Here is a 26,744-nt window from a genome sequence, read left to right as displayed (position 1 = left end):
TCTGGTTGTGTGTGTGTGAGGGTTTGTGTGTGTGGTCTCTCTCTCTCTCTGTGTCTGGGTGTTGTGTGTGCAGTTGTTATTGTCCCTGTGTGTGTGGGTGTTTGTCTGGGTCTGTGTCAATGGGCGTAGTTGTGTTTTTGTGTAGATTTGTGTCTGGGTGAGTTGATTGTATGTGTGTCAGGGTGTGTATGAGTCTCTCTCTCTGTGTCAGTCAGAGAGTGTGTGTGTGTGTGTGAGAGGGTCTGTATGTGGGTGTTTGTCTGAGTTTGTGTCTCTGTGTTAATCTGTGTGTGTCTGTGTGTGGGTGTTTGTCAGGATGTATGTCTGTCTCTGTGTTAATCAGTCTGTGTGAGTGTGAGGATCTGTTTGGGTGGTTGTCAGGGTGTGTGCAAGTCTCTCTCTGTTAATCAATCTGTGTGTGTGTGTGAGGGCTTGTGTGTGGGTGTTTGTCAGTGTGCGTGTGAGTCTCTCTGTGTTAATCAGTCAGTGTGTGTGTGAGGGTTTGTGTGTGTGTGTTTGTCTGGGTGTGTGTCTGTGTTAATCAGTCAGTGTGTGTGTGAGGGTCTGTGTGTGTGTGTGTTTGTCTGGGTGTCTCTCTGTATTAGTCAGTGTGTTTGTGTGTGTGTAAGGGTCTGCGTGTGGGTGTTTGTCTGTGTGTTAGTCTCTGTGTGTGGGTGTTTATCTGGGTGTCTCTCTGAGTTAGTCAGTGTGTGTGTGTGCTGAGTGAGTGACAATGTGAGGGGAGGGGCCTGTCCGCTCGATGCTCTCGGCGCTCGACTGGCGCCTCCTGGAGGAAGAGGGACAGAATGGGAGGAGGGCGGCGGGGCGGGGTCCTCCAGGGCGGCGGGCGGATCGCCGAGCGACTCGAGCGGCGGAGCGCGGGGGCCGGAGAGAGAGCGCGAGCGAACGGCACAGAGAGAGAGAGAGAGAGAGACAGGGCGCGAGACCCCCAGCCCCGCCCCGCCCCCTCCGCGCGCCCAGCCCCGCCCCGCCCCCTCCGCGCGCCCGGTCCCGCCCCCCCCCCAAGCCCCGCGCGCCCGGTCCCGCCCCCCTCCCCCCCTCTAGCCCCGCGCGCCGCCATGTCCAGGATCAACCGCCACAAGGATTACAAGGCCGGGGACCTGGTCTTCGCCAAGATGAAAGGCTACCCGCACTGGCCCGCCCGGGTAAGGAGGGAGAGGGGGAGGGAGAGGGAAGGAGGAGGGCAACTGGGGGGAGAGGGGGGATCAGGGGGCAACTGGGGGGGAGGGGGGCGTTCAATGTGTGTGTGTGTGTGTGTGTGTGTGTGGATGGGGGGGTCAGGGGTCAACTGTGAGAATCAGGTCAACTGTGTGGGGGTCAGGGGTCATGTGTGTAGGGGGTCAGGGTTCAACTGTGTGGGAGGTCAGGGGTCACTTGTGTAAGGGATCGGAGGTCGGCTGTGTGGGGGAGTTGGTCAGGGTGCAACTATGGGGCTCAGAGGTCAACTGTGTGGGGGGGGGCGGTGTCAGGGGTCATGTGTGTAGTGGGTCAGGGTTCAACTGTGTGTGGGGGGGTCAGGGGTCATGTGTGTAGGGGATCAGGGTTCAAATGTGAGGGGGTCAGCGGTCAACTGTGGCAGGTCAGGGATCAAGTGTGTCAGGGGTCAGGGTTCAACTGTGTGGGGGAGTTGGTCAGTGTTCAGCTATGGGGATCAGAGGTCAACTGTGTTGAGGGGGGGGTCAGGGGTCATGTGGGTCAGGGTTCAACTGTGTGGGGGGGTCAGGGGTCATGTGTATAGGGGGTCAGGGTTCAAATGTGAGGGGGTCAGGGGTCAACTGTGGCAGGTCAGGGATCAAGTGTGTCAGGGGTCAGGGTTCAACTGTGTGGGGGAGTTGGTCAGTGTTCAGCTATGGGGATCAGAGGTCAGCTGTGTGGAGGGGGGGTCAGGGGTCATGTGCCATAGCTAAGGTGGTGGGTCGCTGGGCATAAATTGCACCAAGTTGAAAATTATCTGGCATAGGGCTACAAAGAGCCATAGGATGGGCAGAGAGTTATATGTTGGCATGGAGGGTCTGAGATGGAATGGGGATGAGTACAGGGCATGAAGTAGCGTGCTGTGGCATAGATCAGACATACAAGTGTTGGGAAGGGTGTAACCATGTGAGAAGTAAGGGTTGGAATGCTGTTTTTTTACTTCAATGCATTTGAAAAACCTTTGGCAAAACACTGGTGCACCAAGGCAGGTCTCTTGATTGCCTCTGCTCCCAGCAGAATCTGCAAAAAAAAATAAGGGTGGTGAATCTCTGGAATTCTCTGACCGTTGAAGTGGTGGAGGCTACCTCGCTGAATATATTTAAGTCACGGGTAGATAGGTTTCTGATAGACAAGGGAATTAAGGGTTATGGGGAGAAAGCGGGAAAGTGGAACTGATCCACTTCAGATCAGCTGTGATCTTATTGAATGGCAGGGCAAGCTCAAAGGGCTAGACGGCCTACTCCTGCTCCTATTTCTTATGTATGTAGTGGGTCAGTGGTCAAGTGTGTAGGGGGTCAGGGTTCAACTGTGGTGGTCAGGGGTCAGGTGTGTGGGGTCAGGGCTCATCTGTGTGGGGGAGTTGGTCAGGGGTCAACTATGGGGATCAGAGGTCAACTGTGTGGGGTCAGGGGTCAATGTGTGGGCTTCAGGAGCCAATCAATATGTGTGTGTTGGGGGGGGGCGCGGGAATTGGTGGTCGGGGTCAACTATGGGAATCAGGTCAACTGTATGGGGGGGGGTTCAGGGTTCAACTGTGCGGGGAAGGTCAGGGATCAACTATGTGGGGGGGTGGTCAGGGGTCAATTATGGGTATCAGGTCAACTGTGTGGGGGGTCAGGGGTCAAGTGTATAGGGGGTCAACTGTGTGTGGGGGGGGTGGTCGGGGTCAACAGTATGGTGGTTCAACGGCAGGAGATTCGGGGCCAACTATGGAGATCAGAGGTTAGCTATGTTGGGGGGGGTGGAATTTGGGTTCAATGTGTGTGTTAGCAGTCAACTATGGGAATCAGGTCAACTGTGTTTGTGTGGGAGAGGTCAGGGATCAGGTGTGTGGGGGGATGATGGGTCAACTGTGTGGGAGGATGATGGGTCAACTGTGTGGGAGGATGATGGATCAATCTGTGTATCAGGGATCAACTGTGGGAATCAGGTCGACTGTGTGTGTGATGGGGGGGTGGGGGGAAATCAGAGTTCAGTGTGTGTGTCGGGTCAGCTGTGGGAATCGTGTCAACTGTGTGTTTTGTATGTGTGCAGTCAGGAGTCAACTGTGTTGGGGGGTCAGGGGTCAAGTGTGTGAGAGTCAGGGGTTAACAGTGGGGTTCAGAGGTGACCAGCGTGGGGGTGTGGTGAGGTATCATCCCTTTGTGTTGTATCGTTGGGGGATGGTCTGCCCCTTTGTGGACTTTACAATGGGGAGGTTACTTGTGGAGCTGCGGTGGTGGGGGGAATGGGTGCGGCACAGTCAACCCAAGGGGCCACGGAAGGCAGAGTAGTGATTACTGGGAAGCCTTACAGACCCTAGCAGCAAGTGTGAGCTTTAATTGCATGATGTGTGGGAGCCCAGCACCTCAGTGCAAAATGCAGATCTGGAGTACTTGCAACACTCTTCAGCCAGAAGGCTGGCACAGTGGGTTAACATTGCCATCTCACAGCTCCAGGGAGCCAGGTTCGATTCCGGCCTCTGGTCACTGTCTACGTGGAGTCCGACCGTTCTCCCTGTGTCCACGTGGGTTTCCTCTGGATGCTCCGGTTGCCTCCCACAGTCCAAAGATGTGCAGGTTAGATGGATTGGCCATGCTAAATTGTCCCTGAGTGTTCAGAGATGGTAAGAAGTCTCATAGCACCAGGTTAAAGTCCAACAGGTTTATTAGGTAGCAAAAGCCATTAGCTTTCGGAGGGCTATTCCTTCATCAGGTAAGTGGGAGTTATGAAGTTAAGAGTTAAGAAGGAGCAGTGCTCCGAAAGCTAGTGGCTTTTGCGATCAAATAAACCTGTTGGACTTTAACTTGGTGTTTTGAGACTTCTTACTGTGATTACCCCAATCCAACGCCGGCATCTCCACATCATGTTCAAAGGTGTGCAGGTTATGGGGGTCGGCCTGGATAAGATGCTCTGGCAAAGAGTTGATGCAGACTTGACGGGGGCCAAATGGCCTCCTTCTGCATTATAGCGATTCTAAGTGCCGAGTGGATGGTCCATCTCAGCCTCCCCCAGAAATCCCCAGCATTGCAGATGTCAGTCTTCAGCCAATTCGATTCACTCTACATGATATCAAGAAAGGATTGGAGGCACTGGATATTGCAAAGGCAATAGACTCTGATAACATTCCAGCAATAGTACTGAAGACTTGTGTTCCAGAACTTGCTGTCTGCACCCCTGGCCAAGCTCTTCCAGTACAGCTACAACTGGCATCATTCTGGCAATGTGGAAAATTGCCCAGGCATGTCCTGTACACGACAAACAGAACATACGCAACCTGGACAATTACTGCCCCATCAGTCTATTCTCAATCATCAGTAAAGTGATGGAAGGGGTCATCGACAGTGCTATCAAGCAGCACCTGCTCAGCAATAACCTGCTCAGTGATGCCCAGTTTGGGTTTCGCCAGGGTCACTCAGCTCCTGACCTCATTACAGCCTTGGTTCAGAGGGGCTGAGTTCCAGAGGTGAGGTAAGGGCGACAGCCCTTGACATCAAGGCCTCATTCGACCGATTGTGGCATCAAGGACCCCTGGCAAAACTGGAGCCAATGGGTATCAGGGGGCAAACTCTCCACTGGTTGGAGTTATACCTGGCACAAAGGAAGATGGTTGAGGAGGGTCAGTCATCTCAGCTCCAGGACATCTCCGCAAGAGTCCCTCAGGATAGTGTCCTGGGCCCAACCATCTTCAGCTGCTTCATCAATGACCTTCCCTCTGTCACAAACCCAATGTTCAGCACCATTCGCGATTCCTCAGATACTGAAACAGTCCATGTTCAAATACGGCAAGACCTGGACAGTATCCAGGCTTGAGCTGACAAGTGACAGATAACATTGCCTGCTTGTGTGGCACGAATGACCATCTCCTACAAGAGAGAATCTAACCATCGCCCCGTCAATGGGCATCAACATCCTGGGGGTTACCACTGACAAGAAGTTGAACTGGACCCAGCCATATAAATACTGTGGCTCCCAGAGCAGCTCAGAGGCCGGGAGTCCTGTGGAGAGTAACTCACCTCCTGACTCCCCAAAGGCTGTCCACGATCTACAAAGACACAAGTCAGGAGTGTGATGGAACACTCCCCATTTGCTGGATGAGTGCGGCTCCAACAACACTCAAGAAGCTCAACACACATCCAGGACAAAGCAACCCCACTCGGTCGACAGGCTAACCACAAACATTCACTCCCTCCACCACCGACACAGCCCTGTGTACCATCTACAAGATGCACCACAGCGACTCGCCAAGGCTCCCTTCAACAGCACCTTCCAAACCCACCACCTCTACCATCTAGAAGGACAAGGTGGGGGGGAGCAGACACATGGGGAACACCACCACCTGCAAGTTCCCCCCTCCGAGCCACTCGCCACCCCAACTGGGAAAATATATCGGCCGTTCTTCACTGTGGCTGGGGTCAAAATCCCGGAACTCCCTCCTTGACAGTGCTGTGATTGTACTGACACCACATGGGTCTGTGGCAGGTTCACGTAGGCAGCTCAATCACCACCTCAGGGGGCAGTTAGGGATGGGTGATAAAACTTGGCTCGGCCAGCGACGCCTACATAAATAAATGTAAGAACATCTGAGACTAAAGTGAGTGTAATCCACGTGGATTATGTTGCTGCTGTAATTAATTGGGATTTAAAAGTCCAGAAACAGAGGCTGGGGGTTACTTGTGGTGAACAGAATGGTTAACTGTAAGCTTCAACAAGGTTCTTTGCCATGAAGACATTCTCCCATTTCCATCTTAACAACGCCTTGTCGGCACTTTCTGAATAATGGTAACATTTGTGAAATCTGTTTTGGATTTGATTGGGCTGGGGAATATTCACATGTCCTTCTGAAAATCCACGCCCAGATAGAGATTTGGACGGTACGATGGGTTAGCACTGCTGCCCTCACAGCGCCAGGGACCCGGGTTCGATTCCCGGCTTGGGTCACTGTGTGGAGTCTGCACATTCTCCCCGTATCTGCGCGGGTTTCCTCCAGGTGCTCCGGCTTTCTCCCACAGTTCCGAAAGACGTGCTGGTTAGGGTGTGTTGGCCGTGCTAAATTCTCCCTTAGTGTACCCAAACAGGTGCCGGAGTGTGGCGACTAGGGGATTTTCGCAGTAACTTGATTGCAGTGTTAATGTAAAGCCTACTTGTGACACTAATAAATAAAACTTTACTTTAGATTTAGACTGGGGCGAAGACTTCTAGAGCTATAGACTTAGCCAAACACTGAGTCTGTTCAAACCCATTATAGAAACATAGATAATAGAAGCAGGAGGAGGCCATTCGGCCCTTATAGCCTGCTCCCCCATTCATTATGATCATGGCTGATCATCCAACTCAACAGGGGCGACACGGTGGGTTGGCACTGCTGCCTCACAGCGTCAGGGACCTGGGTTTGATTCCCGGTTCGGGTCACTGTCTGTGTGGAGTCTGCACATTCTCCCCGTGTCTGTGTGGGGGTTTCCTCGGGTGCTCCGTTTCCTCCCACAGTCCCAAAGATGTGCAGGTTAGGTGGTTTGGCTGTGCTAAATTGTTCCTTAATGACAGGGGGATTGGCAGGGTAAATATGTGAGGGCACAGGGATGGGGCCTGGGTGGATTGTTGTCGATGCAGACTCGATGGGCCGAATGGCTCTTTCTGCACTGTAGGAATTCTATGAATAGCCTGATCGCCCCCTTCCCCTTCATATCCCTCGATCCCTTTAGCCCCAAATGCCACTTCTAACTGCTTCTTGAAGTCACATATAGTTTTGTCTTCAACTACTTCCTGTGATAGCGAATTCCACAGATTCACCTCTCATCGGGTGAAGAAATTTCTCCTCGCCTCAGTCCTAAATGGTCTACCCTGCCACTTCACGACTGTAACCCTTGGTTTTGGACACCCCACCATCGGAAACATCCTCCCTGTGTCTTCCCTGTTCAGTTCTATTCAGAGTTTTAAAGGTTTGGATGAGATTTCTTACACACACACACACACTTTTCTCAATCTTTCTCAATCTTTCCCATACGTCAGTCCCGCCATCCCAGGAATCAGTCTGGTAAACCTTCACTGCTCTCCCTCTCTAGCAAGAACATCTTTCACCAGATAATGCCTGTGCTGATTCTTTGGAAGAATTATCCAGTTATTCCCCCCCTGCCCACTCCGTCTCTTCCCCTTATCCCTACAAAGCGCTCTTTTGAAAGTTCCTGTTGAATCAGCTCCCTTATGAGCAACGCCTTCCAGATCACAACAACTTGCTGAGTTGCAATCAAAATTGACTCAGTTTTTTACACACACACACACACACGCAACGTTGTTTTACCAATCCCCTTCAATCTGTTCCCCTCTGGCTACCCACCCTCCTGCCAGTGAGAAGCACTTGCTCCTTATTCACTCCATCCAAACCCCCGCTTGTGATTATGGAATCATAGAAACTTATAGTGCAAAGGGAGGCCATTCAGCCCATGGAGTCTGCACCCACAACCATCCCACCCAGGCCCTATCCCCCTAACCCCCATGCATTTACCCTAGCGAATCCCCTTGACACTCAGGGGCAATTTAGCACAGCCAATCCGCCTAACTTACACATCTTTGGATGCTAAGGGACAATTTAGCATGGCCAATCCACCTAACCTGCACATCTTTGGACACAAGGGGCAATTCAGCATGACCAATCCACCTAACCTGCACATCTTTGGACACAAGGGGCAATTCAGCATGGCCAATCCGCCCTAACCTGCACATCTTTGGACACAAGGGCAATTCAGCATGGCCAATCCGCCCTAACCTGCACAAAGCGGAACATGGGCCAAATGCAGGCAACTGGGACTAGCTTAGTGGTTAAAAACTGGGTAGCCTGGACAAGTTGGGCCAAAGGGCCTGTTTCCATGCTGTAAACCTTTATGACTCTATGCAATGGACCATGCTTTGATTTGAACAGCAGGGCCGAGAGGGCAGTTGGGGCAGGGCCGGTGACTATTTTTTCAGGTGGGGGTAGATAGATTCTCGATCGACAAGGGGGTGAAAGGTTATCAGGGGTTGTCAGGAATGTGGGTTGAAGGTTACAGTCGGATCAGCCGCGATCTTATTGAAGATTTGAATATAGGGATAGGGATGTTTTGCTGCAATTGTATTGGGCGCTGGTAATTTGATCTGATTTATTATTGTCACATGTATTGGAATACAGTGAAAAGTATTGTTTCTTGCGCGCTATACAGACAAAGCATACCGTTCATAGAGTACATAGATTTGATTTATTATTGTCACATGTATTGGGATACAGTGAAAAGTATTGTTTCTTGCGCACTATACAGACAAAGCATACCGTTCATAGGGGATCTCATAGAAACTTATAAAATTCTAACAGGGTTAGACAGGGTAGATTCAGAAAAAATGTTCCCGATGGTAGGGGAGTCCAGAACTCGGGGGTCATAGTTTGAGGATAAGGGGTAAACCTTTTAAGAGAAATTTCTTCACCCAGAGGATGGTGAATGTGTGGAATTCACTCCCACAGAAGGTAGTTGAGGCCAAAACGTTGTGTGGTTTCAAGAAATTGGATATAGTTCTTGGGGCTAAAGGGATCGAGGGAGATGGGGAGAAGAGGGAAATCAGGATATTGCATTTGATGATCAGCCGTGATCAAAATGAATGGCAGGGGAAGGCCCGAATGGCCTCATCCTGCTTCCAGTTTGTATGAAAGACAGAACAGGGGCCAAGTGGCCTATTCCTCCTAACTTGTGTGTCTTTTAACAGGCTTGAGAGGCTGAATGGCCTCCTCCTGATAGCTCACCCCAGTGGGAGGGGGTCCAGGGACAGGCTGATGTTTGGGATTAAAATATCCAGTCAGCTGCCTGCAGCTTGCAGCAGGGGTAGGGGTTGAGTTCTGTGTGGTGCGGGGGGGGGGTTGAGTCCTGTGTGGTGTGGGGGGTTGGGGGGGGTTGAGTCCTATGTGGTGTGGGGGGGGGGTGGTTGAGTCCTGTGGGGGGGGGGGGGCGGCGGTGAGTCCTGTGTGGTGCCTGGGTGGGGGGTGGGGGGGGGGAGTCCTGTGTGGTGCTTGGGGAGGGGGGGGGTTGAGTCCTGTGTGGTGCGGGGTGGGGGGTGAGTCCTGTGTGGTGCCTTGGGGAGGGGGGAGGGTGGTGAGTCCTGTGTGGTGTGGGGGGGGGGTGAGTCCTGTGTGGTGCAGGGGGGTGGTGAGTTGTGTGGTGTTAGGTAAGGTGTGTTGGTGTGAAGGAGTTTCTAATGGGGAATGGATGACGTGCTTTCTCTGCATCAGAGTATTAGATTTGCAGTGAGTTCCCTGCGAGAGAGCAGTGAACTGCCTTTTTATCTCCGGCCCCACTTCCACTGCCAGCCCCACCCTTTGCGTTATCAGGGGTGAGTGGAGGGGGGAACTGGCTGGCAGGAGACTCTGCTTCCCAAACTTCGGCAGGGAGACAAACCTTCTGGAGGCCCATATTGACAAGTCGAGTCCTCGGACTGCACTCAGCTCCTGATTAGACCTTGCTTTTTTTCCCTTCAAGAAGTCTGGGCTATTTGGCTGGAGAGGCATCACAGTTCAATTCAACCTCTCCTCACCTAACTTCCCCAGTCCTTTGTCAGGAATCTTGCCTGGCTCTCTCTCTCTCTTTCTTTCTCTTTGCCTCTTGTGCTCTCGCCCACTTGCGCTCTTCCCCTGGTGCTCTTCCTGCCACTGCGCTGCCCCCATGTTCCTCCCCCCTTGTCCCTCCCCCCTCCCGCAACACCAGCTCTCCCACCCCTGGGCGATTTTCCCCCCCCCGCCCACCGTGTTCCTCCCCCTTTGCCCCCATCCCTCCAAGCCCTCCCACCCCTGCCCCCATCCCCAGCCCTCCCACCCAGCCTGACGCCCCCCTCGCCCCTATCTCTAGCCCTCCCCTACCCTTCCTGCTCGTCACTCCCCTCCACCCTCCTATTCACCCCTCCCCTTCCCATTCCCTTCCCCCCTCCCCTCCCCCCTCTCCTTCCCCCACCTCCTCCCGCTGCCCGCCCCCTGCTGCCCGCTGCCCGCCCCCTGCTGCCTGCTGCCCGCTGCCCGCCTCCCTGCCCGCCGCCTGCCCCCTCCTGCCCACCCGCCGCCTGCCCCCTCCCTTCGCCCGCTGCCCACCCCCTCGCGCCGCCCCCTCCCTTTCCCCCTCTTGCTCCCCTTTCCCCCTCCTCATCCCACTCTTGCTGTCTTTCTCGCTTTCTCTCTCTGCTGTCTCTGTCACACTTTCTCTCGCGCACTTTTAGCAAGGATTTTATTTAGAGAATACCCATGCTAAATTACAGAGCAAACTGGCAAATCACGAGTGAGTGTGTGAGTGCGTGTCTCAGAGTGTGTGACTGTGTGTGGAGGTGGGGGGAGAGAGAGTGCGAGAGCGAGGGAGTGAGCGAGACGGAGGGAGCCATTGATGGGATATGTATGGGGCTGTGAAGGATTTTTTGAATGAGTTGGAGAGAGAGATTCCAATGTTGCTTTTACACTAGGCTGTGAATGGGCTTGTTCTGGGAATGTGAGAGCTGGGGGCCTGGGAGTTCAGGGTGGATTCCTGGCTTATCCGACTGGAGTTTCATGTCTCCAGCTGTTTTATCCTGGCCCAGTGACGGGTTGTTGTGATGTGACCTCACCACTGCTTTTTAAACTTTATTTAATATTGTCATGAGTAGGCTTATATTAACACTGCAGTCAAACTACTGTGAAAACCCCCTCGCAGAGTAATATAATTTCCACAGCCTCTCTCAGAACTACCAAAATACTCAATAGCCAATGATGTACTGTCTGAAATATGCTTGTGCTTGCAGTGGAGGTGCTGTGGCAGCCAAACTTGTTCATAGTAAGATCCCTCAGTGTGGCGCTCCGTCAGTGCGGCACTCCCTCAGCACTGAGCCTCCCACAGTGCGGCGCTCCCTCAGCATTGAGCCTCCCACAGTGCGGCACTCCCTCAGCACTGAGCCTCCCACAGTGCGGCACTCCCTCAGCACTGAGCCTCCCACAGTGCGGCGCTCCCTCAGCGCCAACCCTCCCATAGCGTAGTGTTCCCTCAGCACCGACCCTCCCACAGCGCGGCGTTCCCTCAGCGCCGACCCTCCCACAGCGCCGACCCTCCCACAGCGCGGTGTTCCCTCAGCGCCAACCCTCCCACAGTGTGGCACTCCTTCAGTGCCGACCCTCCCACAGTGCGGCGCTCCTTCAGTGCCGACCCTCCCACAGTGCGGCGCTCCCTCAGCGCCGACCCTCCCACAGTGCGGCGCTCCCTCAGCGCCGACCCTCCCACAGCGCGGCGCTCTCTCAGCGCCGACCCTCCCACAGTGCGGCGCTCCCTCAGCGCCGACCCTCCCACAGTGCGGCGCTCCCTCAGCGCCGACCCTCCCACAGCGCGGCGCTCTCTCAGTGCCGACCCTCCCACAGTGTGGCGCTCCCTTTATTCTGTCGTTGTAAGTGTTGATCTACATTTTTCGTTCAATTTTCTGGAGTGGAACTCAAACTCAAACAGGAGAGTGGGGGTTGTGTCAGAAGGAGTGTGGGGGGGGGTGGGCTCAGAGGGAGAGTGGGGCGTGTGTCAGAGGGAGAGTGGGGTTTGCAGAGGGAGAGTGGGGGCCAGAGGGCAAGTAGGGGCAGAGGGAGAGAGAGCGAGGGTGGGGAAGAGGGTGAGCAAGAGAGGAGGAAGGGGATGGGGGGGAAGAGGGTGAGCGAGGGGAAAGAGGGTGAATGAGAGACAGGCAACGAGAGAGTGTTACCGACTTGGCAGTCACTGATATGAGCACATTGACAGGAAGTGAAGAGCTGGGAATATTTTAAAAGTAAACAGCTGAATTTGATCCTTGGAAGTAACCTTTGGTTGGGAGGGTGTAATATTGATTCTACTCGAGCGTTATGTTAAGAGCTGCCTTATCAAAGTCGAAGGTTTATTGGTGAAGGGTTATGGAATGGTGTGAATGGTGAATTGTTCAAGTCTATAAGCAGAATTGTGCTGGGCTGCGGGAGTGACTGCCAGCTGTTCAGACATCAGATATCTGGAGCTGTTGTTTGTCTCTCTGGGAGGGAATAACCTGTCAGTCTCAGAGCCGCCGGATTAAGAACATAAGAAATAGGAGCAGGAGTAGGCCATCTAGCCCTTCGAGCCTGCCCCGCCATTCAATAAGATCATGGCTGATCTGTTGTGGCTCAGTTCCACTTTCCCGCCCTCTCCCCATAACCCTTAATCCCCTCTCTTATCAAGAACCCATCAACCCGCTTCTTAAAAATATTTAGCGAGGCAGCCTCCACCACTTCAACGGGCAGAGAATTCCAGAGATTCACCACCCTTTGAGTGAAGAAGTTCCTCCTCAACTCCGTTCTAAACCGCCTCCCCTTTATCTTTATTAAAGGGGTGGGCAGAGTTAAAATCGGAGGTTATCCGGTGAAACGGGGTTAGGAGTTCAGGATTAATACAGGGACAGGGAGAAGTCCCCAGCACAGCAGACAGTGCTGTGCCAATCAACTTTAAACCTGACAACTATCGATTTTTATTGACTTTCTGGTAATGATGATGATAAGTGTGTGTGTGTGTACCATCTCCCTATCACTATAATCTTCTCCAGCCCCCTACACCCTCCTATCTCTGTAATCTCCCTCAGCCCCTACACGCCCCTCCCTATCTCTGAAACCTCCTCCAGCCCCTACACCCCCTCCCTATCTCTGAAACCCCACTCCAGCCCCCTACACCCCTCTCCCTATCTCTGGAACCTCCTCCAGCCCCTAGACCCCCTCCCTATCTCTGTAACCTCCTCCCTCCCCTACACCCCTTCCCTATCTCTGTAATCTCCTCCAGCCCCCTACACCCCTCCATCTCTGTAATCTCCTCCGGCCCCTACACCCCCTCCCTATCTCTGTAATCTCCTCCATCCCCCACCCCGGCCTGTTCAGCTTTTCCTGGTGTTTATAATCTCTCAGTTCTGGTCTTTGAGATTAGAAAGCTGCCTGGGGGCTCCTCCCCGCCTGTGCACATTGTACAGCCGGGCTCACAACTGTACATTTATCGAGTTTTGGATGAAGCCTTGCTTCCCACAGTTCACTGCCTCCCACAGAGTCAGTGTTTAATTTCAAACCTTCCCCCATGGAACATGACAGAGTAGCATCCCACAGGAGGCAAATCAGCCCATCCTGTCTTTGCCACCTCTTTGAGAGATCTGTCCAATTGGAACCTAGAACAGTACAGCCCAGAAACAGGCCCTTTGGCCCAACGTGCTGTGCTGCACATGAGGCCAAATTAAACTAATCCCTTCTGCCTGCCCTTGCTCCGTATCCCTCTATTCCTTGCATATTTATCTAAAAGCTCCTTAAACACCCCTATCGTAACTGCCCCCACCACTCCCCTGGCAGTGCGTTCCAGACACTGTGTAAAAAAACTTACCCCTCACATCTCCTTCAACCTTGCCCCCGTTCAGCTTAAGTGCATGCCCTGAGAATTAGACATGTCAACTCTGGGGGGAAATGACTCTGACTGTCAACCCTATATCTACTCCTCTCAGAATTTTATCGACTTAGATCAGGTCTTCCCTCAGCCTTCGCCGCTCCAGAGAAAATAACCCTAGTTTGTCCAGCCTCTCCTTATCACCCACATCCTCTAATCCAGGAAGCAAATCTCTTCTGCACCCTCTCCAAAGCCTCCACATCCTTCCTGTAATGTGGTGCCCAGAATTGAACACATTACTCTTAAGTATGGCCTAACCAAAGTTTTATATCGGTCTCTGCTCTTGTTCTCCCTCACCCCCTCCCCTACATCCCTGCCATATCCCTCCAAATTCTCCCCCTCCATATGTTTCTCCAATCCCCTCTTCCCCTTTCGAAAGTTCCTATTGAATCTGCTTCCACTGCCCTTTCAGACAACGCCTTCTAGATCACAACAGCTAGTAATAGTGTTTAGTAGCATAGAAAGAGGCCCTTTGTCCCATCGTATCCGTGCTGGCCATCGAGCCCCTATCTATCCCAATCCCATTTTCCAGCACTCTGTCCGTAGCCTTTTCGCTGCGCCGTTTCAAGCACCCATCTAAATGCTGTGAGGGTTCCCGCCTCTACCACCCCTTCAGGCAGCGTGTCCCCGATTCCCACCACCCTCTGGGTAAAAAGATTCTCCTCAAAGCCCCCTCCCCTAAATCTCCTGTCCCTGGCCTTAAATCACCGCCCCCTGGTTACTGACCCCTGCAGAGAGTTACTGAACCTGCTGTTAAACTTTCTTCCTATTTACCCTATCTGTGTCCGTCAATCTTATACACCTCGATCAGGTCTCCCCTCAGCCTTCTCTGCTGTGAAGAGAACAACCCCAGGCTCACCAGCCTCTCTTTGTAGCTGAAGCGCTGCAGCCCAGGCAGCATTCTGGGCAATCTCCTCTGCACCCTGTCTAGTGTACTCACATCTTTTAACCTCAGTTCTGATATTATCCCTGCAAATCTTCTTTTCAGAGAATCTTGAATCCCTGCAGTGCCATTTGGCCCATTGAGTCTGCACTGACCACAATCCCACCCCAGCCCAATCCCCGTCACCCCACATATTTACTGCGCTAAACCCTCTAACCTACGCATCCCGGGACACCAAGGGGCAATTTAGCATGGCCAATCCACCTAAACTGCACATCTTTGGACACTAAGGGGCAATTTAGCATGGCCAATCCACCCTAACCCGCATATCTTTGGAGTCTGGGAGGAAACCCACGCAGGCATGGGGAGAAACTCTGCACAGACAGTGACCCAAGCTGGGAATCAAAACCCAGGTTCCTAGCGCTGTGAGGCAGCAGTGCTAACCACCGTGCTGTATTTTTTCTGCACTTTTTCCAGCACCTCTCTGTCCTTTCAATAATACGCGGATCAGATCTGCACGCGGTAACTCCAAACAGTATGGTCTAATTAAGGTTCAATGCAACTCCTGTTCTATTCAATACTATTCCAATACTACTTTCTCTGCATCCTCTCTACTGCAATCACATCCTTCCTGTAGTGTGACCACAGTACTCTAGCTGTGGCCTAACCAGCGTTTTGTACAGCTCCATTATAACCTCCCTGCTCTTATGATCCATCTCGCCCTCCCCGTGGAAACAGGCCTTTTGGCCCAACTTGTCCACACCGCCCAGTTTTTAACCCCTAAGCTAATCCCAGTTGCCTGCATTTGGCTCATATCCCTCTATACCCATCGTACCCATGTAACTGTCTAAACGCTTTTTAAAAGACAAAATTGTACCCACCTCTACTACTACCTCTGGCAGCTTGTTCCAGACACTCACCACCCTCTGTGTGAAAAAAATTGCCCCTCTGGACCCTTTTGTATCTCTCCCCTCACCTTAAACCTGTGCTCTCTAGCCTTCTGTCACCACTCTCTGTGTCCTATCACTACTAAGCTACGATTGTATAGAATGGCGGAGCAGACTCGAGGGGCCCAGTGGCTTATTCTTGCTCCTAGTTCATATTTTGATCTGATTTATTATTGTCACGTGTGTTGGGATACAGTGAAAAGTATTGTTTCTTGTACGGTGTACAGACAAAGCATACCGTTCATAGAGTACAATGATTTGATTTATTATTGTCACGTGTATTGGGATACAGTGAAAAGTATTGTTTCTTGTGCGCGATACAGCCAAAAGCATACCGTTCATAGAGAAGGAAAGGAGAGGGTGCAGAATGTAGTGTTACAGTCATAGCGAGGGTGTAGAGAAAGATCAGCTTAATGTGAGGTAGGTCCATTCAAAAGTCTGACAGCAGCAGGGAAGAAGCTGTTCTTGAGTTGGTCGGTACGTGACCTCAGACTTTTGTAGCTTTTTCCCGATGGGAGAAGGTGGAAGAGAGAATGTCTGGGGTGTGTGGGGGGGGGTCCTTGATTATGCCGGCTGCTTTCCCCGAGGCAGCGGGAAGTGTAGACAGAGTCAGTGGGTGATTTGAGTGACTATGTGAAGAGAAAGGAGGCACGACGGAGGAGTGTTTACGCGGAGAGAATTGACATTGCTCATTGGGGTGGGTGCTGAACGCTTCACCTCGTTTGGCCGTTTAATCCCATGTCTCCTTTGCCAGAGGACTGACGGATCTCAAACGTCATCCGACTGTAATCCCCTGCTGTGTAATGCTAAGTACACAAAGCCCAAGACAGATGGTGTGTGTCTCTGTGTGTGTGTGTGTGTGTGTGTGTGTGTCTCTGTGCACGTGTGTCTGTGTTTGTGTCTGTCTGTCTAGGGCAGCTCTCCCTCAAGATTTCTGTCAGTATGAGGAGGTCAGCAACAAGAGTTTACATCCCGTCTTAACCAAATGAAATATTCCGATGTGTCTTACAGAAGATTTATCAAACAAATTCCACCACTGAGGCTCTTATTAGAAGATATTGGGGACAGGTTTCCCTCATGCTTGGTCACTGAAGTCAGTGTAAAGAAGCGTGTTAAAGATGGAGGGAGAGGTGGAGAGGTTTAGGGAGGGAATTTCAGAGCTTAGCGCTCCCCCCAGGCAGCTGAAGGCACGGCCCCCAATGGCGGAGCGATGGGAATTGGGGGATGCTCGAGAGGCTGGAATTGGAGGAACACAGAGATCTTGGAGGGTTGTAGGGGCTGGAGGAGGTTACAGAGATAGGGAGGGGGTGTAGGGGGCTGGAGGAGGTTACAGAGATAGGGAGGGGGGTGTAGGGGCTGGAGGAAGTTACAGAGGTAGGGAGGGGGGTGTAGGGGCTGGAGGAGGTTACAGAGGTAGGGAGGGGGGTGTAGGGGCTGGAGGAAGTTACAGAGATAGGGAGGGGGTGTAGGGGGCTGGAGGAAGTTACAGAAATAGGGAGGGGGTGTAGGGGCTGGAGGAGGTTACAGAGATAGGGAGGGGGGTGTAGGGGCTGGAGGAAGTTACAGAGGTAGGGAGGGGGTGTAGGGGACTGGAGGAGGTTACAGAGATAGGTAGGGTTGTAGGGGGCTGGAGGAGGTGGCATAGTGGTTAGCCATTTGGCCAAACCAAATTGTCCCTTAGTGTCCAAGGAGGTGCAGGTTCAGAGGGACGGGGGAACATGACGACATGGGTTCAAACCCCAGCCCGGGGAACAGGTGGGAATTCAAATTTGATTCATAAAATCTGGGATTGAGAGCGAATCTTGGTAACAGTGACCGTGACAACTATCATCGATTGCCATAAAAAAAAACCCATCTGGTTCACTGATGTCCCCTTTAGGGAAGGAAATCTGCTGTTCTTACCCAGTCTGGCCTACATGTGACTCCCCCCCCCCTCTCAGGGATGGGTAATAAAGTTCAAGTTACTTATCTCAAGTAGGTTTACACTAACACTGCAATGAAGTTACTGTGAAATTCCCTCAGTCGCCACATTCTGCTGCCTGTTTGAGTACACTGAGGGAGGATTTAGCCCGGCTGATGCACCCTAACCAGCACAGTCTTTCAGACTGTGGGAGGAAACCAGAGAGGAAACCCACGCAGACACGGGTGAGAACGTGCAGACTGCACACAGACAGTGACCCAAGCTGGGAATCGAACCCGGGCCCCGGTGCCTCGAGGCAACAGTGCAGGGTAATAAGGAGCGGACGAGCCCACATTCCCTGAAGCGCAAAGAATCAAAGCTTTGCGAATTTGATAAAACGCTCTTTCACTGTACCAATTAACAGATGAACTAATAACCTAATTAACAACCTCTGAGGAGAACATTGACAAGGAGCAAAACACCAATGGAAACGTATTTCAATTAAATTGACCTTTTGGGGCTGATGTACTCCAATCCTGGCAGTGCCCATGGGCCATGGAAGGCCTGAACTCTGCACTCCACACACACACACACACACACACACACACACACACACACGTTTCCAGGGGCCCCTGGAGAGGGTCCAGAGGAAATTTACGAGAATGATCCCTGAAATGAAGAGCTTGTTGTATGAGGAACGGGTTGAGGACTCTGGGTCTGTACTCGTTGGAGTTTAGAAGGATGAGTGGGGGATCTTATTGAAACTTACAGGATACTGCGAGGCCCTGGATAGAGTGGACGTGGAGAGGATGTTTCCACTAGTTGGAAAAACTAGAACCAGAGGGCACAGCCTCAGGCTAAAGGGACAATCCTTTAAAACAGAGATGAGGAGGAATTTCTTCAGAGGGGGGAATCTGGGGAACTCTTTGCCGCAGAGGAGGCCGGGTCACTGAGTGTCTTTGAGACAGAGATAGATAGGTTCCTGATTGGTAAGGGGATCAAAGTTTGCGGGGGAAAGGCGGGAGAATGGGGCTGAGAAACTTACTAGCCACGGTGGGGTAGACTCGATGAGCTGAATGGCCTAATTGTACTCCTAGATCTTAATGGTTAGCATGGCGGAGAGCAGAGAGTCAGCCTGAACAACCCCTTTAAGTGGCTGCTCTGTGGACCAGTTGATGGCTCCCCAGGAACGGAATAACAAGGAAATCTAGGTGCAACCCACCCCAAACCTGTAATCTGGAGAGTGTGGGGCTCAAGTGTAATGCCAAAGATCAAGGGACAGCCTCTCGGGTCTACATGTAAACTCGGGAAAACAGGGACAACTGACAGGTCCAGCACAGAAACAGGCCATTTGGCCCATCCGCTGGTGTTTATGCTGCACGCTAGCCTCTTGCCACTCTGTCACTGTCTCTCCTCTCCCTCTTCGCCCTCACTTTCCTAGTTGGCCTCCCCTGTTTTGAATGAATACATCTTTCTGTCCAAGCACAGGGCTGGCCATCATCGAGATGTCCTCCATCTTATGGAAACTGCTCTCCGCCCCCAACACCTAAGTCTAGTCAGAAATCCTCAACCATGCCTTCATCACCACGAAACTTAACCCTTCCTACTCACTTCAGGCTGGACAGTCAAGCTAGGCATTCAATCTCCCCTGTTTTCCAATACTTTGAATCATAGAGTCCCTACAGGGCAGAAAGATGACATTCGGCCTATCAGATCTGTACTGACTCTCCGAAAGAGCACCTTACCCAGAACCAACCTGCCCCACCCTAACCCTGTGAATTAGCATGGCCAATCCACCCGAACCTGCACATCTTTGGACAGTAAGGGGCAATTTAGCATGGCCAATCCCCCTAACCTGCACATCCACGGTGGCACATGGTTAGTACTGCTGCCTCACAGCTCCTTGTGGAGTTTGCATGTTCTCCTCGTGTCTGCATGGGTTTCCTACCACAGTCCAAAGATGTGCGGGTTAGGTGAATTGGCCATGCTAAATTGCCCCTTAGTGTCCAAAGATGTGCAGGTTAGGGTGGATTGGCCATGCCAAATTGCCCCTTAGTATCAGGGGGAACCAGGTAGGTAAATGCTTTGTGTTATGGGAATAGGGCCTTGGGTGGGTTTGTGACCAGTGCAGACTTATGGGCTGAATGGTCTCCTCCTGCACTTTAGGGATTCTTTGATCTTTGGACATTAAAGGGCAATTTAACATGGCTAATCCACCTAACTTACACATCTTTGCACTGTGGGAGGAACCCATTGATGGAGGCTGGATAAGTATTTGCTAGATCAAGGAACAGAGAGGCTATGGGGAGATGGCACAGAGAAAAGACCAGCATAGATCAGCCATGGTTATACTGAATGATGGGGATTGGTGGCCAATTCCTGCTTCCATTTGTTATGTTCTTGTCTGCCATTGCTGCACTAATCTATTGAGGGTTCTTGGGATGTGAAACAGATCAGCTACGGTCTGATGGGGGGATAGAACAGACCTGAGGGGCTGAGTGGCCGTCACCTCCCACTGTTGAGCCTGCTTGAAGCGACAGAGGGGAGTGAGGGTTACAGCTGCTTCTAACAGGAGTGAGGAGAGTGCAGGTGTGTGGGGGTGTCAGAGTGGGTTGGAGAATGGGTGGGGGAACTGTGTTGCAGAGGAGGGTGGTCTGTACCATACCTTAGGGAGGGTGGTCTGTACTGGCACAGCAGGGTGACACTCCCTTCTCAAGCCTGTCTTTCTTTGCATCCACAGATTGACGAACTGCCTGAAGGGGCAGTGAAATCGCCATCAAACAAGTACCCCATCTTTTTCTTTGGCACCCATGAAACGTAAGTGAGGGACTACAGTGTCTCACTGTTCTCCATTTCCTGTGCTCTATCTCCCTCGCTGTGCGTCTGTCTCACAATGTGTGTGTCTATCACTGTCTTGCTGCGGCTCTTCGTCTCTCTGTTCTGTACGGCGCTCCCTCAGCACCGACCCTCCCGCAGTGCGGCGCTCCCTCGGCACCGACCCTCCCACAGTGCGGCGCTCCCTCAGCACCGGCGCTCCCTCAGCACTGACCCTCCCACAGTGCGGCGCTCCCTCGGCACCGACCCTCCCGCAGTGCGGCGCTCCCTCGGCACCGACCCTCCCACAGTGCGGCGCTCCCTCAGCACCGACCCTCCCACAGTGCGGCGCTCCCTCAGCACCGACCCTCCCACAGTGCGGCGCTCCCTCAGCACCGACCCTCCCGCAGTGCGGTGCTCCCTCAGCACCGACCCTCCCGCAGTGCGGTGCTCCCTCAGCACCGACCCTCCCGCAGTGCGGTGCTCCCTCAGCACCGACCCTCCCGCAGTGCGGTGCTCCCTCAGCACCGACCCTCCCGCAGTGCAGTGCTCCCTCAGCACCGACCCTCCCGCAGTGCGGTGCTCCCTCAGCACTGATTGTGTCTCTGTCGGGCAGGAGTTTGTGCTGCAGTGGTCAGGATTAAGTTTGAACAGAGAGGTATTCGACCTGCACAGGGAGAGGGTCGGGGAACTTTCCAGGCCCCTGGTTCAGCCTCAGTGAACATGTTGTGTTCTTACCCTCCCTCACACAGAGCCTTCCTGGGACCCAAGGACCTGTTTCCCTACGAGGAATCCAAGGAGAAGCTGGGAAAGCCAAACAAAAGAAAAGGTTTCAGTGAGGGGCTGTGGGAAATCGAGAATAATCCCACAGTGAAGAAGTCGGGATACCAGGTTGGTGTGGTGGCGATGTGTGTCTGCGTGTGTATGTACACCCGCTGTGTTCAACCTGTAATGTCCGTGTCTCCATTAATTCTGACATTCCAATTTCCGAATACGATTTTTTTCCCGTCCCAAATCCTTCATCCATCTGGTATTTCACTGAGGTTATCTTTTGATCTGATCTGAATTATTATTGTCACACGCTTAAGCATACAGTGAAAGGTATTGTTTCTTGCACGCTGTACGGGCAAAGCATACCGTTCATAGAGTAGTCATGGAGTCACAGAGGTTTACAGGATGTTCGGCCCAACTTGTCCACGCTGCCCCTGTTTTTAAACCCGTAAGCTAGTCCCAATTACCTGCGTTTGCCCTCTATACCCATCGTACCCATGTAACTGTCTAAATGCTTTTTAAAAGACAAAATTGTACCCGCCTCTATTACTGCCTCTGGCAGCTCGTTCCAGACACTCACCACCCTCTGTGTGTGAAAAAATTGCCCCTCTGGACCCTCTCCCCTCTCACCTTAAACCTCTGCCCTCTAGTTTTAGACTCCCCTACCTTTGGGAAAAGATATTGACTGTCTAGCTGATCTGTGCCCCTCATTATTTTATAGACCTGTATAAGATCACCCCTCAGCCTCCTACACTCCAGAGAAAAAAGTCCCAGTCTATCCAGCCTCTCCTTATAACTCAATCCATCAAGTCCTGGTAGCATCCTAGTAAATCTTTTCCGCACTTTTTCTAGTTTAATAATATCCTTTCTTTAATATCACAGACTGGAGAAGGAAGAGGATTTGATTTGATTTATTCTTGTCACATGTATTGGGATACAGGGAAAAGTATTGTTTCTTGCATGCGATAGAGACAAAACATACTGTTCATGAAGAAGGAGAGGGTGCAGAATGTAGTGTTACAGTCATAGTCAAAGAGTTAGGTTGAAGTTTTAGAAGCATAGAACAAGAGTAAAAGGGCGAGTTAGAAGGTATACTGGGCACAGCTTGCCAAACACCCCCTCGCTCTGACGCCATTTTGAATCATATCTCCCCCCCCCCCCGGCCTGCTGGCCAACACTGTCTCCCATTCCGGAAACACCTCTGTTCATAAACTGTCACCCAGCTTTTCAAATCCCTTCGAGTACACGCCCACACCTCCCCATCTCAGCTCCCTCCTCCACCCCTCCCTATCTCAGCACCCTCCTCCATCCCTCTCTATCTGTGTAACCTCCTCCAGCCCTGACACCCCCTCCCTATCTCTGTAGCCCCCTCCAGCCCCTACACCCCCTCCCTATCTCTGTAACCTCCTCCAGCCCCTACACCCCCTCCCTATCTCTGTAACCTCCTCCAGCCCCTACACCCCCTCCCTATCTCTGTAGCCCCCTCCAGCCCCTACACCCCCTCCCTATCTCTGTAGCCCCCTCCAGCCCCTACACCCCCTCCCTATCTCTGTAACCTCCTCCAGCCCCTCCAGCCCCTACACCCCCTTCCTATCTCTGTAACCTCCTCCAGCCCCTACAACCCTCCGAGATCTCTGCGTTCCTCCAATTTCGGCCTCTCGAGCATCCCCCAATCCCCATCGCTCCGGCACTGGGGGTCGTGCCTTCAGCTGCCTGGGGGGGGCCCTAAGCTCTGGAATTCCCTCCCTAAACCTCCATCTGGCTCTCTACATTTTTCTCTCTCTCTCCCTCTCTCTTTTGTCACTCCCTCTCTCTTTTGTCACTCTGTCCTGGTCTTTTTTCCTCTCCTTTAAGACGTTCCTTAAGAGCAGTCTCTTTGACTGAGCTTTTGGTCGCTTGTCCCTGTTACCTCCCTGTGTGTAAAGGTTCACTGGACAGGCAGTACTCTTGTTTCTGGACTGGTTAGTGCAACCTGTCGCCTGCTGACTGTGGAGTCGGAGCAGTGCACCGTGACTGGGCCACAGCGTTCCGGGAGTGGGATCTGTAACTCGGGGAGAGGAGTGAAATGCAGTCTTCCTGGCACGGTGGCACAGTGGGTTAGCATTGCTGCCTCACAGTGCCAGGGACCCGGGTTCGATTCCGTGGAGTCTGCACGTACTCCCCGTGTCTGCGTGGGTTTCCTCCCGCAGTCTGAAAGACGTGCTGGTTAGGGTGCATTGGCCGTGCTAAATTCTTCCTCAGCGTACCCGAACAGGAGTGTGGCGACTAGGGGGATTTTCACAGTAACTTCATTGCAGTGTTAATGTAACCCTTACTTGTGACCCTAATAAATAAAGTTTGAACTTTGGCCTTTGTGCCTAGGCTCCTGAACCTCATCAAAGCTCGTCGGAGGGTGAGGGAGACGGAGAGAAGAAGGAGAATGCTGATGGAAGCAGTGACGAGGAGGGGAAGCTGGTTATCGATGAACCAGCCAAGGACAAGGAGAAGCTGGAGAAGACTGGATCAAAGCGCAAGTCGGTGACTCCGACAAAGGTACGTGGGCGCCTGCGCTCTGACAGGCAGCGAGCCGGAACGGGCACCGGGTCCCACTGCAGCCCCACACGTCGCCGGAGTTACTGATTCCCAACCTTACACTGCTTCCCAGAGAGCCCGCTCACACTCCCTAATCCTGGACCCCCCCCTCCCCGGCGAGTCTGGGCTGAGGGGTCCGTACGGCTGTACGGGGGGGGGTCTCTGTTGCCATGTGAGTGATGTCTCTTGCCTCTGTCTCTTCCCCCTGTGTGACCGTCTCTCTCTCTGTGTCTTCCAGGTGTGCCCAAAGCGACCCTGTGATTCCAAGGAGGTGGAACAAGAGGACGGGGCTGAGGACACCGGAAAGGAATCTCAGCCTGTCCCAGCCCAGGAGGGGCAGCACGGCGAGGAGGAGAAGGAGAATGCGACCATCCTGACCCCCAGCGAGAAGACAGAGAGAGAGGTGGCCAATGCTACGGAACCTCAGACAAAGGACGAGGGGGTGAGTGACAGCATCGCCTTTCAACACCGCCTCCCCCCATCCATGTAAATTCTTCCAGCCCCCATGACCCACCCCCCCCAACCATCTCGGCATCTTATGCCAGCCCCCTACACCCCTCCCTATGTCTGTAACCCCCTCCCTATGTCTGTACCCCCTACACCCCTCCGTATCTCTCTGACCTCCTCCAGCCCCCTACACCCCCTCCCTATCTCTGTAACCCCCTCCACCTCCTACACCCCCTCCCTATCTCTGTAACCCCCTCCACCTCCTACACCCCCTCCCTATCTCTGTAACCCCCTCCACCTCCTACACCTCCTCCCTATCTCTGTAACCCCCTCCAGCCCCCTACACCCCCTCCCTATCTCTGTAACCTCCTCCAGCCCCTACACCCCCTCCCTATCTCTGTAACCCCCTCCCTATCTCTGTAACCCCCTCCCTATCTCTGTAACCCCCTCCCTATCTCTGTAACCCCCTCCAGCCCCTACACCCCCTCCCTATCTCTGTAACCCCCTCCCTATCTCTGTAACCCCCTCCAGCCCCTACACCCCCTCCCTATCTCTGTAACCTCCTCCAGCCCCTACACCCCCTCCCTATCTCTGTAACCTCCTCCAGCCCCTACACCCCCTCCCTATCTCTGTAACCTCCTCCAGCCCCTACACCCCCTCCCTATCTCTGTAACCTCCTCCAGCCCCTACACCCCCTCCCTATCTCTGTAACCTCCTCCAGCCCCTACACTCCCTCCCTATCTCTGTAACCCCCTCCAGCCCCCTACACCCCCTCCCTATCTCTGTAACCTCCTCCAGCCCCTACACCCCCTCCCTATCTCTGTAACCCCCTCCCTATCTCTGTAACCCCCTCCCTATCTCTGTAACCCCCTCCCTATCTCTGTAACCCCCTCCCTATCTCTGTAACCCCCTCCCTATCTCTGTAACCCCCTCCAGCCCCTACACCCCCTCCCTATCTCTGTAACCCCCTCCCTATCTCTGTAACCCCCTCCCTATCTCTGTAACCCCCTCCCTATCTCTGTAACCCCCTCCCTATCTCTGTAACCCCCTCCAGCCCCTACACCCCCTCCCTCTCTCTGTAACCTCCTCCAGCCCCTACACCCCCTCCCTATCTCTGTAACCTCCTCCAGCCCCTACACCCCCTCCCTATCTCTGTAACCTCCTCCAGCCCCTACACCCCCTCCCTATCTCTGTAACCTCCTCCAGCCCCTACACTCCCTCCCTATCTCTGTAACCTCCTCCAGCCCCTACACCCCCTCCCTATCTCTGTAACCTCCTCCAGCCCCCTACACCCCCTCCCTATCTCTGTAACCTCCTCCAGCCCCTACAACCCTCCGAGATCTCTGAGTTCCTCCAATTCCGGCCTCTCGAGCATCCCCCGATTCCCATCGCTCCGCCATTGGGGGCTGTGCCTTCAGCTGCCTGGGGAAGGGGTGGGCCCTAAGCTCTGGAATTCTCTGATCTTACACAATGGGACTTGTGGAGGAGGAGAGGGACTAACGTGTCGATACGGGTGGCATTGATGCGGTGTGATTGAATGTTGCACTGCGCTCCTGTCTCTGGCAGGGAGTGGGGGGTGGATTGGTGGTGGTGGTTTGCGGGGGCGAGCAGATTGGCGGTGGTGGTTTTGGGTTGGGGGGGGGGGGGTGGCAGTGAGGGCGAGGTGCCTTTTAAGTGCAAGTGGTTCTTGCACCACTCAAACACTGGAGGAAATGTTGGTTTTATTTGTCAGTGGCACAGTGGGGTTAGCACTGCTACCTCGCAGCGCCAGGGACCCGGGTTCGATTCCCGGCTCATGTCGCTGTCTGTGCAGAGTCTGCACATCCTCCCCGTGTCTGCGTGGGTTTCCTCCAGGTGCTCCGGTTTCCTCCCACAGTCTGAAAGATGTTCAGGTTAGGTAGATTGGCCGTGCTAGATTGTCCCTTAGTGTCCAAAGATGTGTAGGTTAGGTGGATTGGCCGTGCTAAATTGTCCCTTAGTGTCCAAAGATGTGTAGGTTAGGTGGATTGGCCGTGCTAAATTGTCCCTTAGTGTCCAAAGATGTGTAGGTTAGGGTGGATTGGCCATGCTAAATTGTCCCTTAGTGTCCAAAGATGTGTAGGTTAGGGGGATCGGCCATGCTAAATTGTCCCTTAGTGTCCAAAGATGTGCAGGTTAGGGTGGATTGGCCATGCTAAATTGTCCCTTAGTGTCCAAAGATGTGTAGGTTAGGGTGGATTGGCCATGTTAAATTGTCCCTTAGTGTCCAAAGATGTGCAGGTTAGGGGGATTGGCCATGCTAAATTGCCCCTTAGTGTCCAAAGATGTGCAGGTTAGGGGGATTGGCCATGTTAAATTGTCCCTTAGTGTCCAAAGATGTGCAGGTTAGGGGGATTGGCCATGGGAAATGGTGGGATAAGGGGAAAGGGAGGGGGCAGAGGGCCTGGGTAAGATGCCCTGTCAGGAAGATGCAGTGGGCTGAATGGCCTCCTTCTGCACTGTTGTGATTCTCACAGTTTTCTCTCTCTCTCTCTCTCCCACAGGCTGAGGCCGCAGTTGTTTAGGACGAAGGAACAAATACGCCCAGACCAGCCTTTTGCAGATGCGTAATCCCCCTCCCCTCCCTCCAGTCACTCCCACGCCCCCCCCCCAGTACCTCCCCTCCCCCTCCTCGTTCCCCTAACTGCTGAGGAATTTTATTTTTCATTTTGAACGGAGAGATTTGTCTTTGCTCGTAGCGGCTTTTTACACCAATGTCGGGCAGTGTGCTCACTTTTCTGGTAATTAAAAACAAAATGACAGATTTAGCTTCA

General features: G+C 53.1%; 1 protein-coding gene across 1 annotated transcript; it reads left to right on the top strand.

Annotated features, from left to right (window-relative positions):
• Window positions 1-1,048: 1,048 nt before the first annotated feature.
• LOC145340080 (hepatoma-derived growth factor-like) lies at window positions 1,049-26,744 on the top strand. The gene is made up of 6 exons (XM_080184506.1): window positions 1,049-1,166; window positions 20,090-20,166; window positions 20,916-21,054; window positions 23,296-23,466; window positions 23,744-23,947; window positions 26,475-26,744. The coding sequence occupies exons 1-6, from the start codon at window positions 1,080-1,082 to the stop codon at window positions 26,493-26,495; spliced, it is 699 nt and encodes a 232-aa protein (XP_080040632.1). The 5' UTR covers window positions 1,049-1,079; the 3' UTR covers window positions 26,496-26,744.

This window comes from Carcharhinus amblyrhynchos, unplaced genomic scaffold (genome assembly GCF_965287045.1).
Source record: "Carcharhinus amblyrhynchos unplaced genomic scaffold, sCarAmb.v2.hapA scaffold_764, whole genome shotgun sequence".
Classification (NCBI taxonomy): domain Eukaryota; kingdom Metazoa; phylum Chordata; class Chondrichthyes; order Carcharhiniformes; family Carcharhinidae; genus Carcharhinus; species Carcharhinus amblyrhynchos.
The sequence above is the reverse complement of the archived record's forward strand: the minus strand, read 5'-3'. Positions and strand labels throughout refer to the sequence as shown.

Coding starts and splice junctions, on each gene's coding strand:
- LOC145340080 (XM_080184506.1), top strand. CDS start 1,080: ATGTCCAGGATCAACCGCCACAAGGATTACAAGGCCGGGGACCTGGTC. Junction 20,167..20,915: donor TTCTTTGGCACCCATGAAAC/GTAAGTGAGGGA, acceptor TCCCTCACACAG/AGCCTTCCTGGGACCCAAGG. Junction 23,467..23,743: donor AGTCGGTGACTCCGACAAAG/GTACGTGGGCGC, acceptor TGTGTCTTCCAG/GTGTGCCCAAAGCGACCCTG.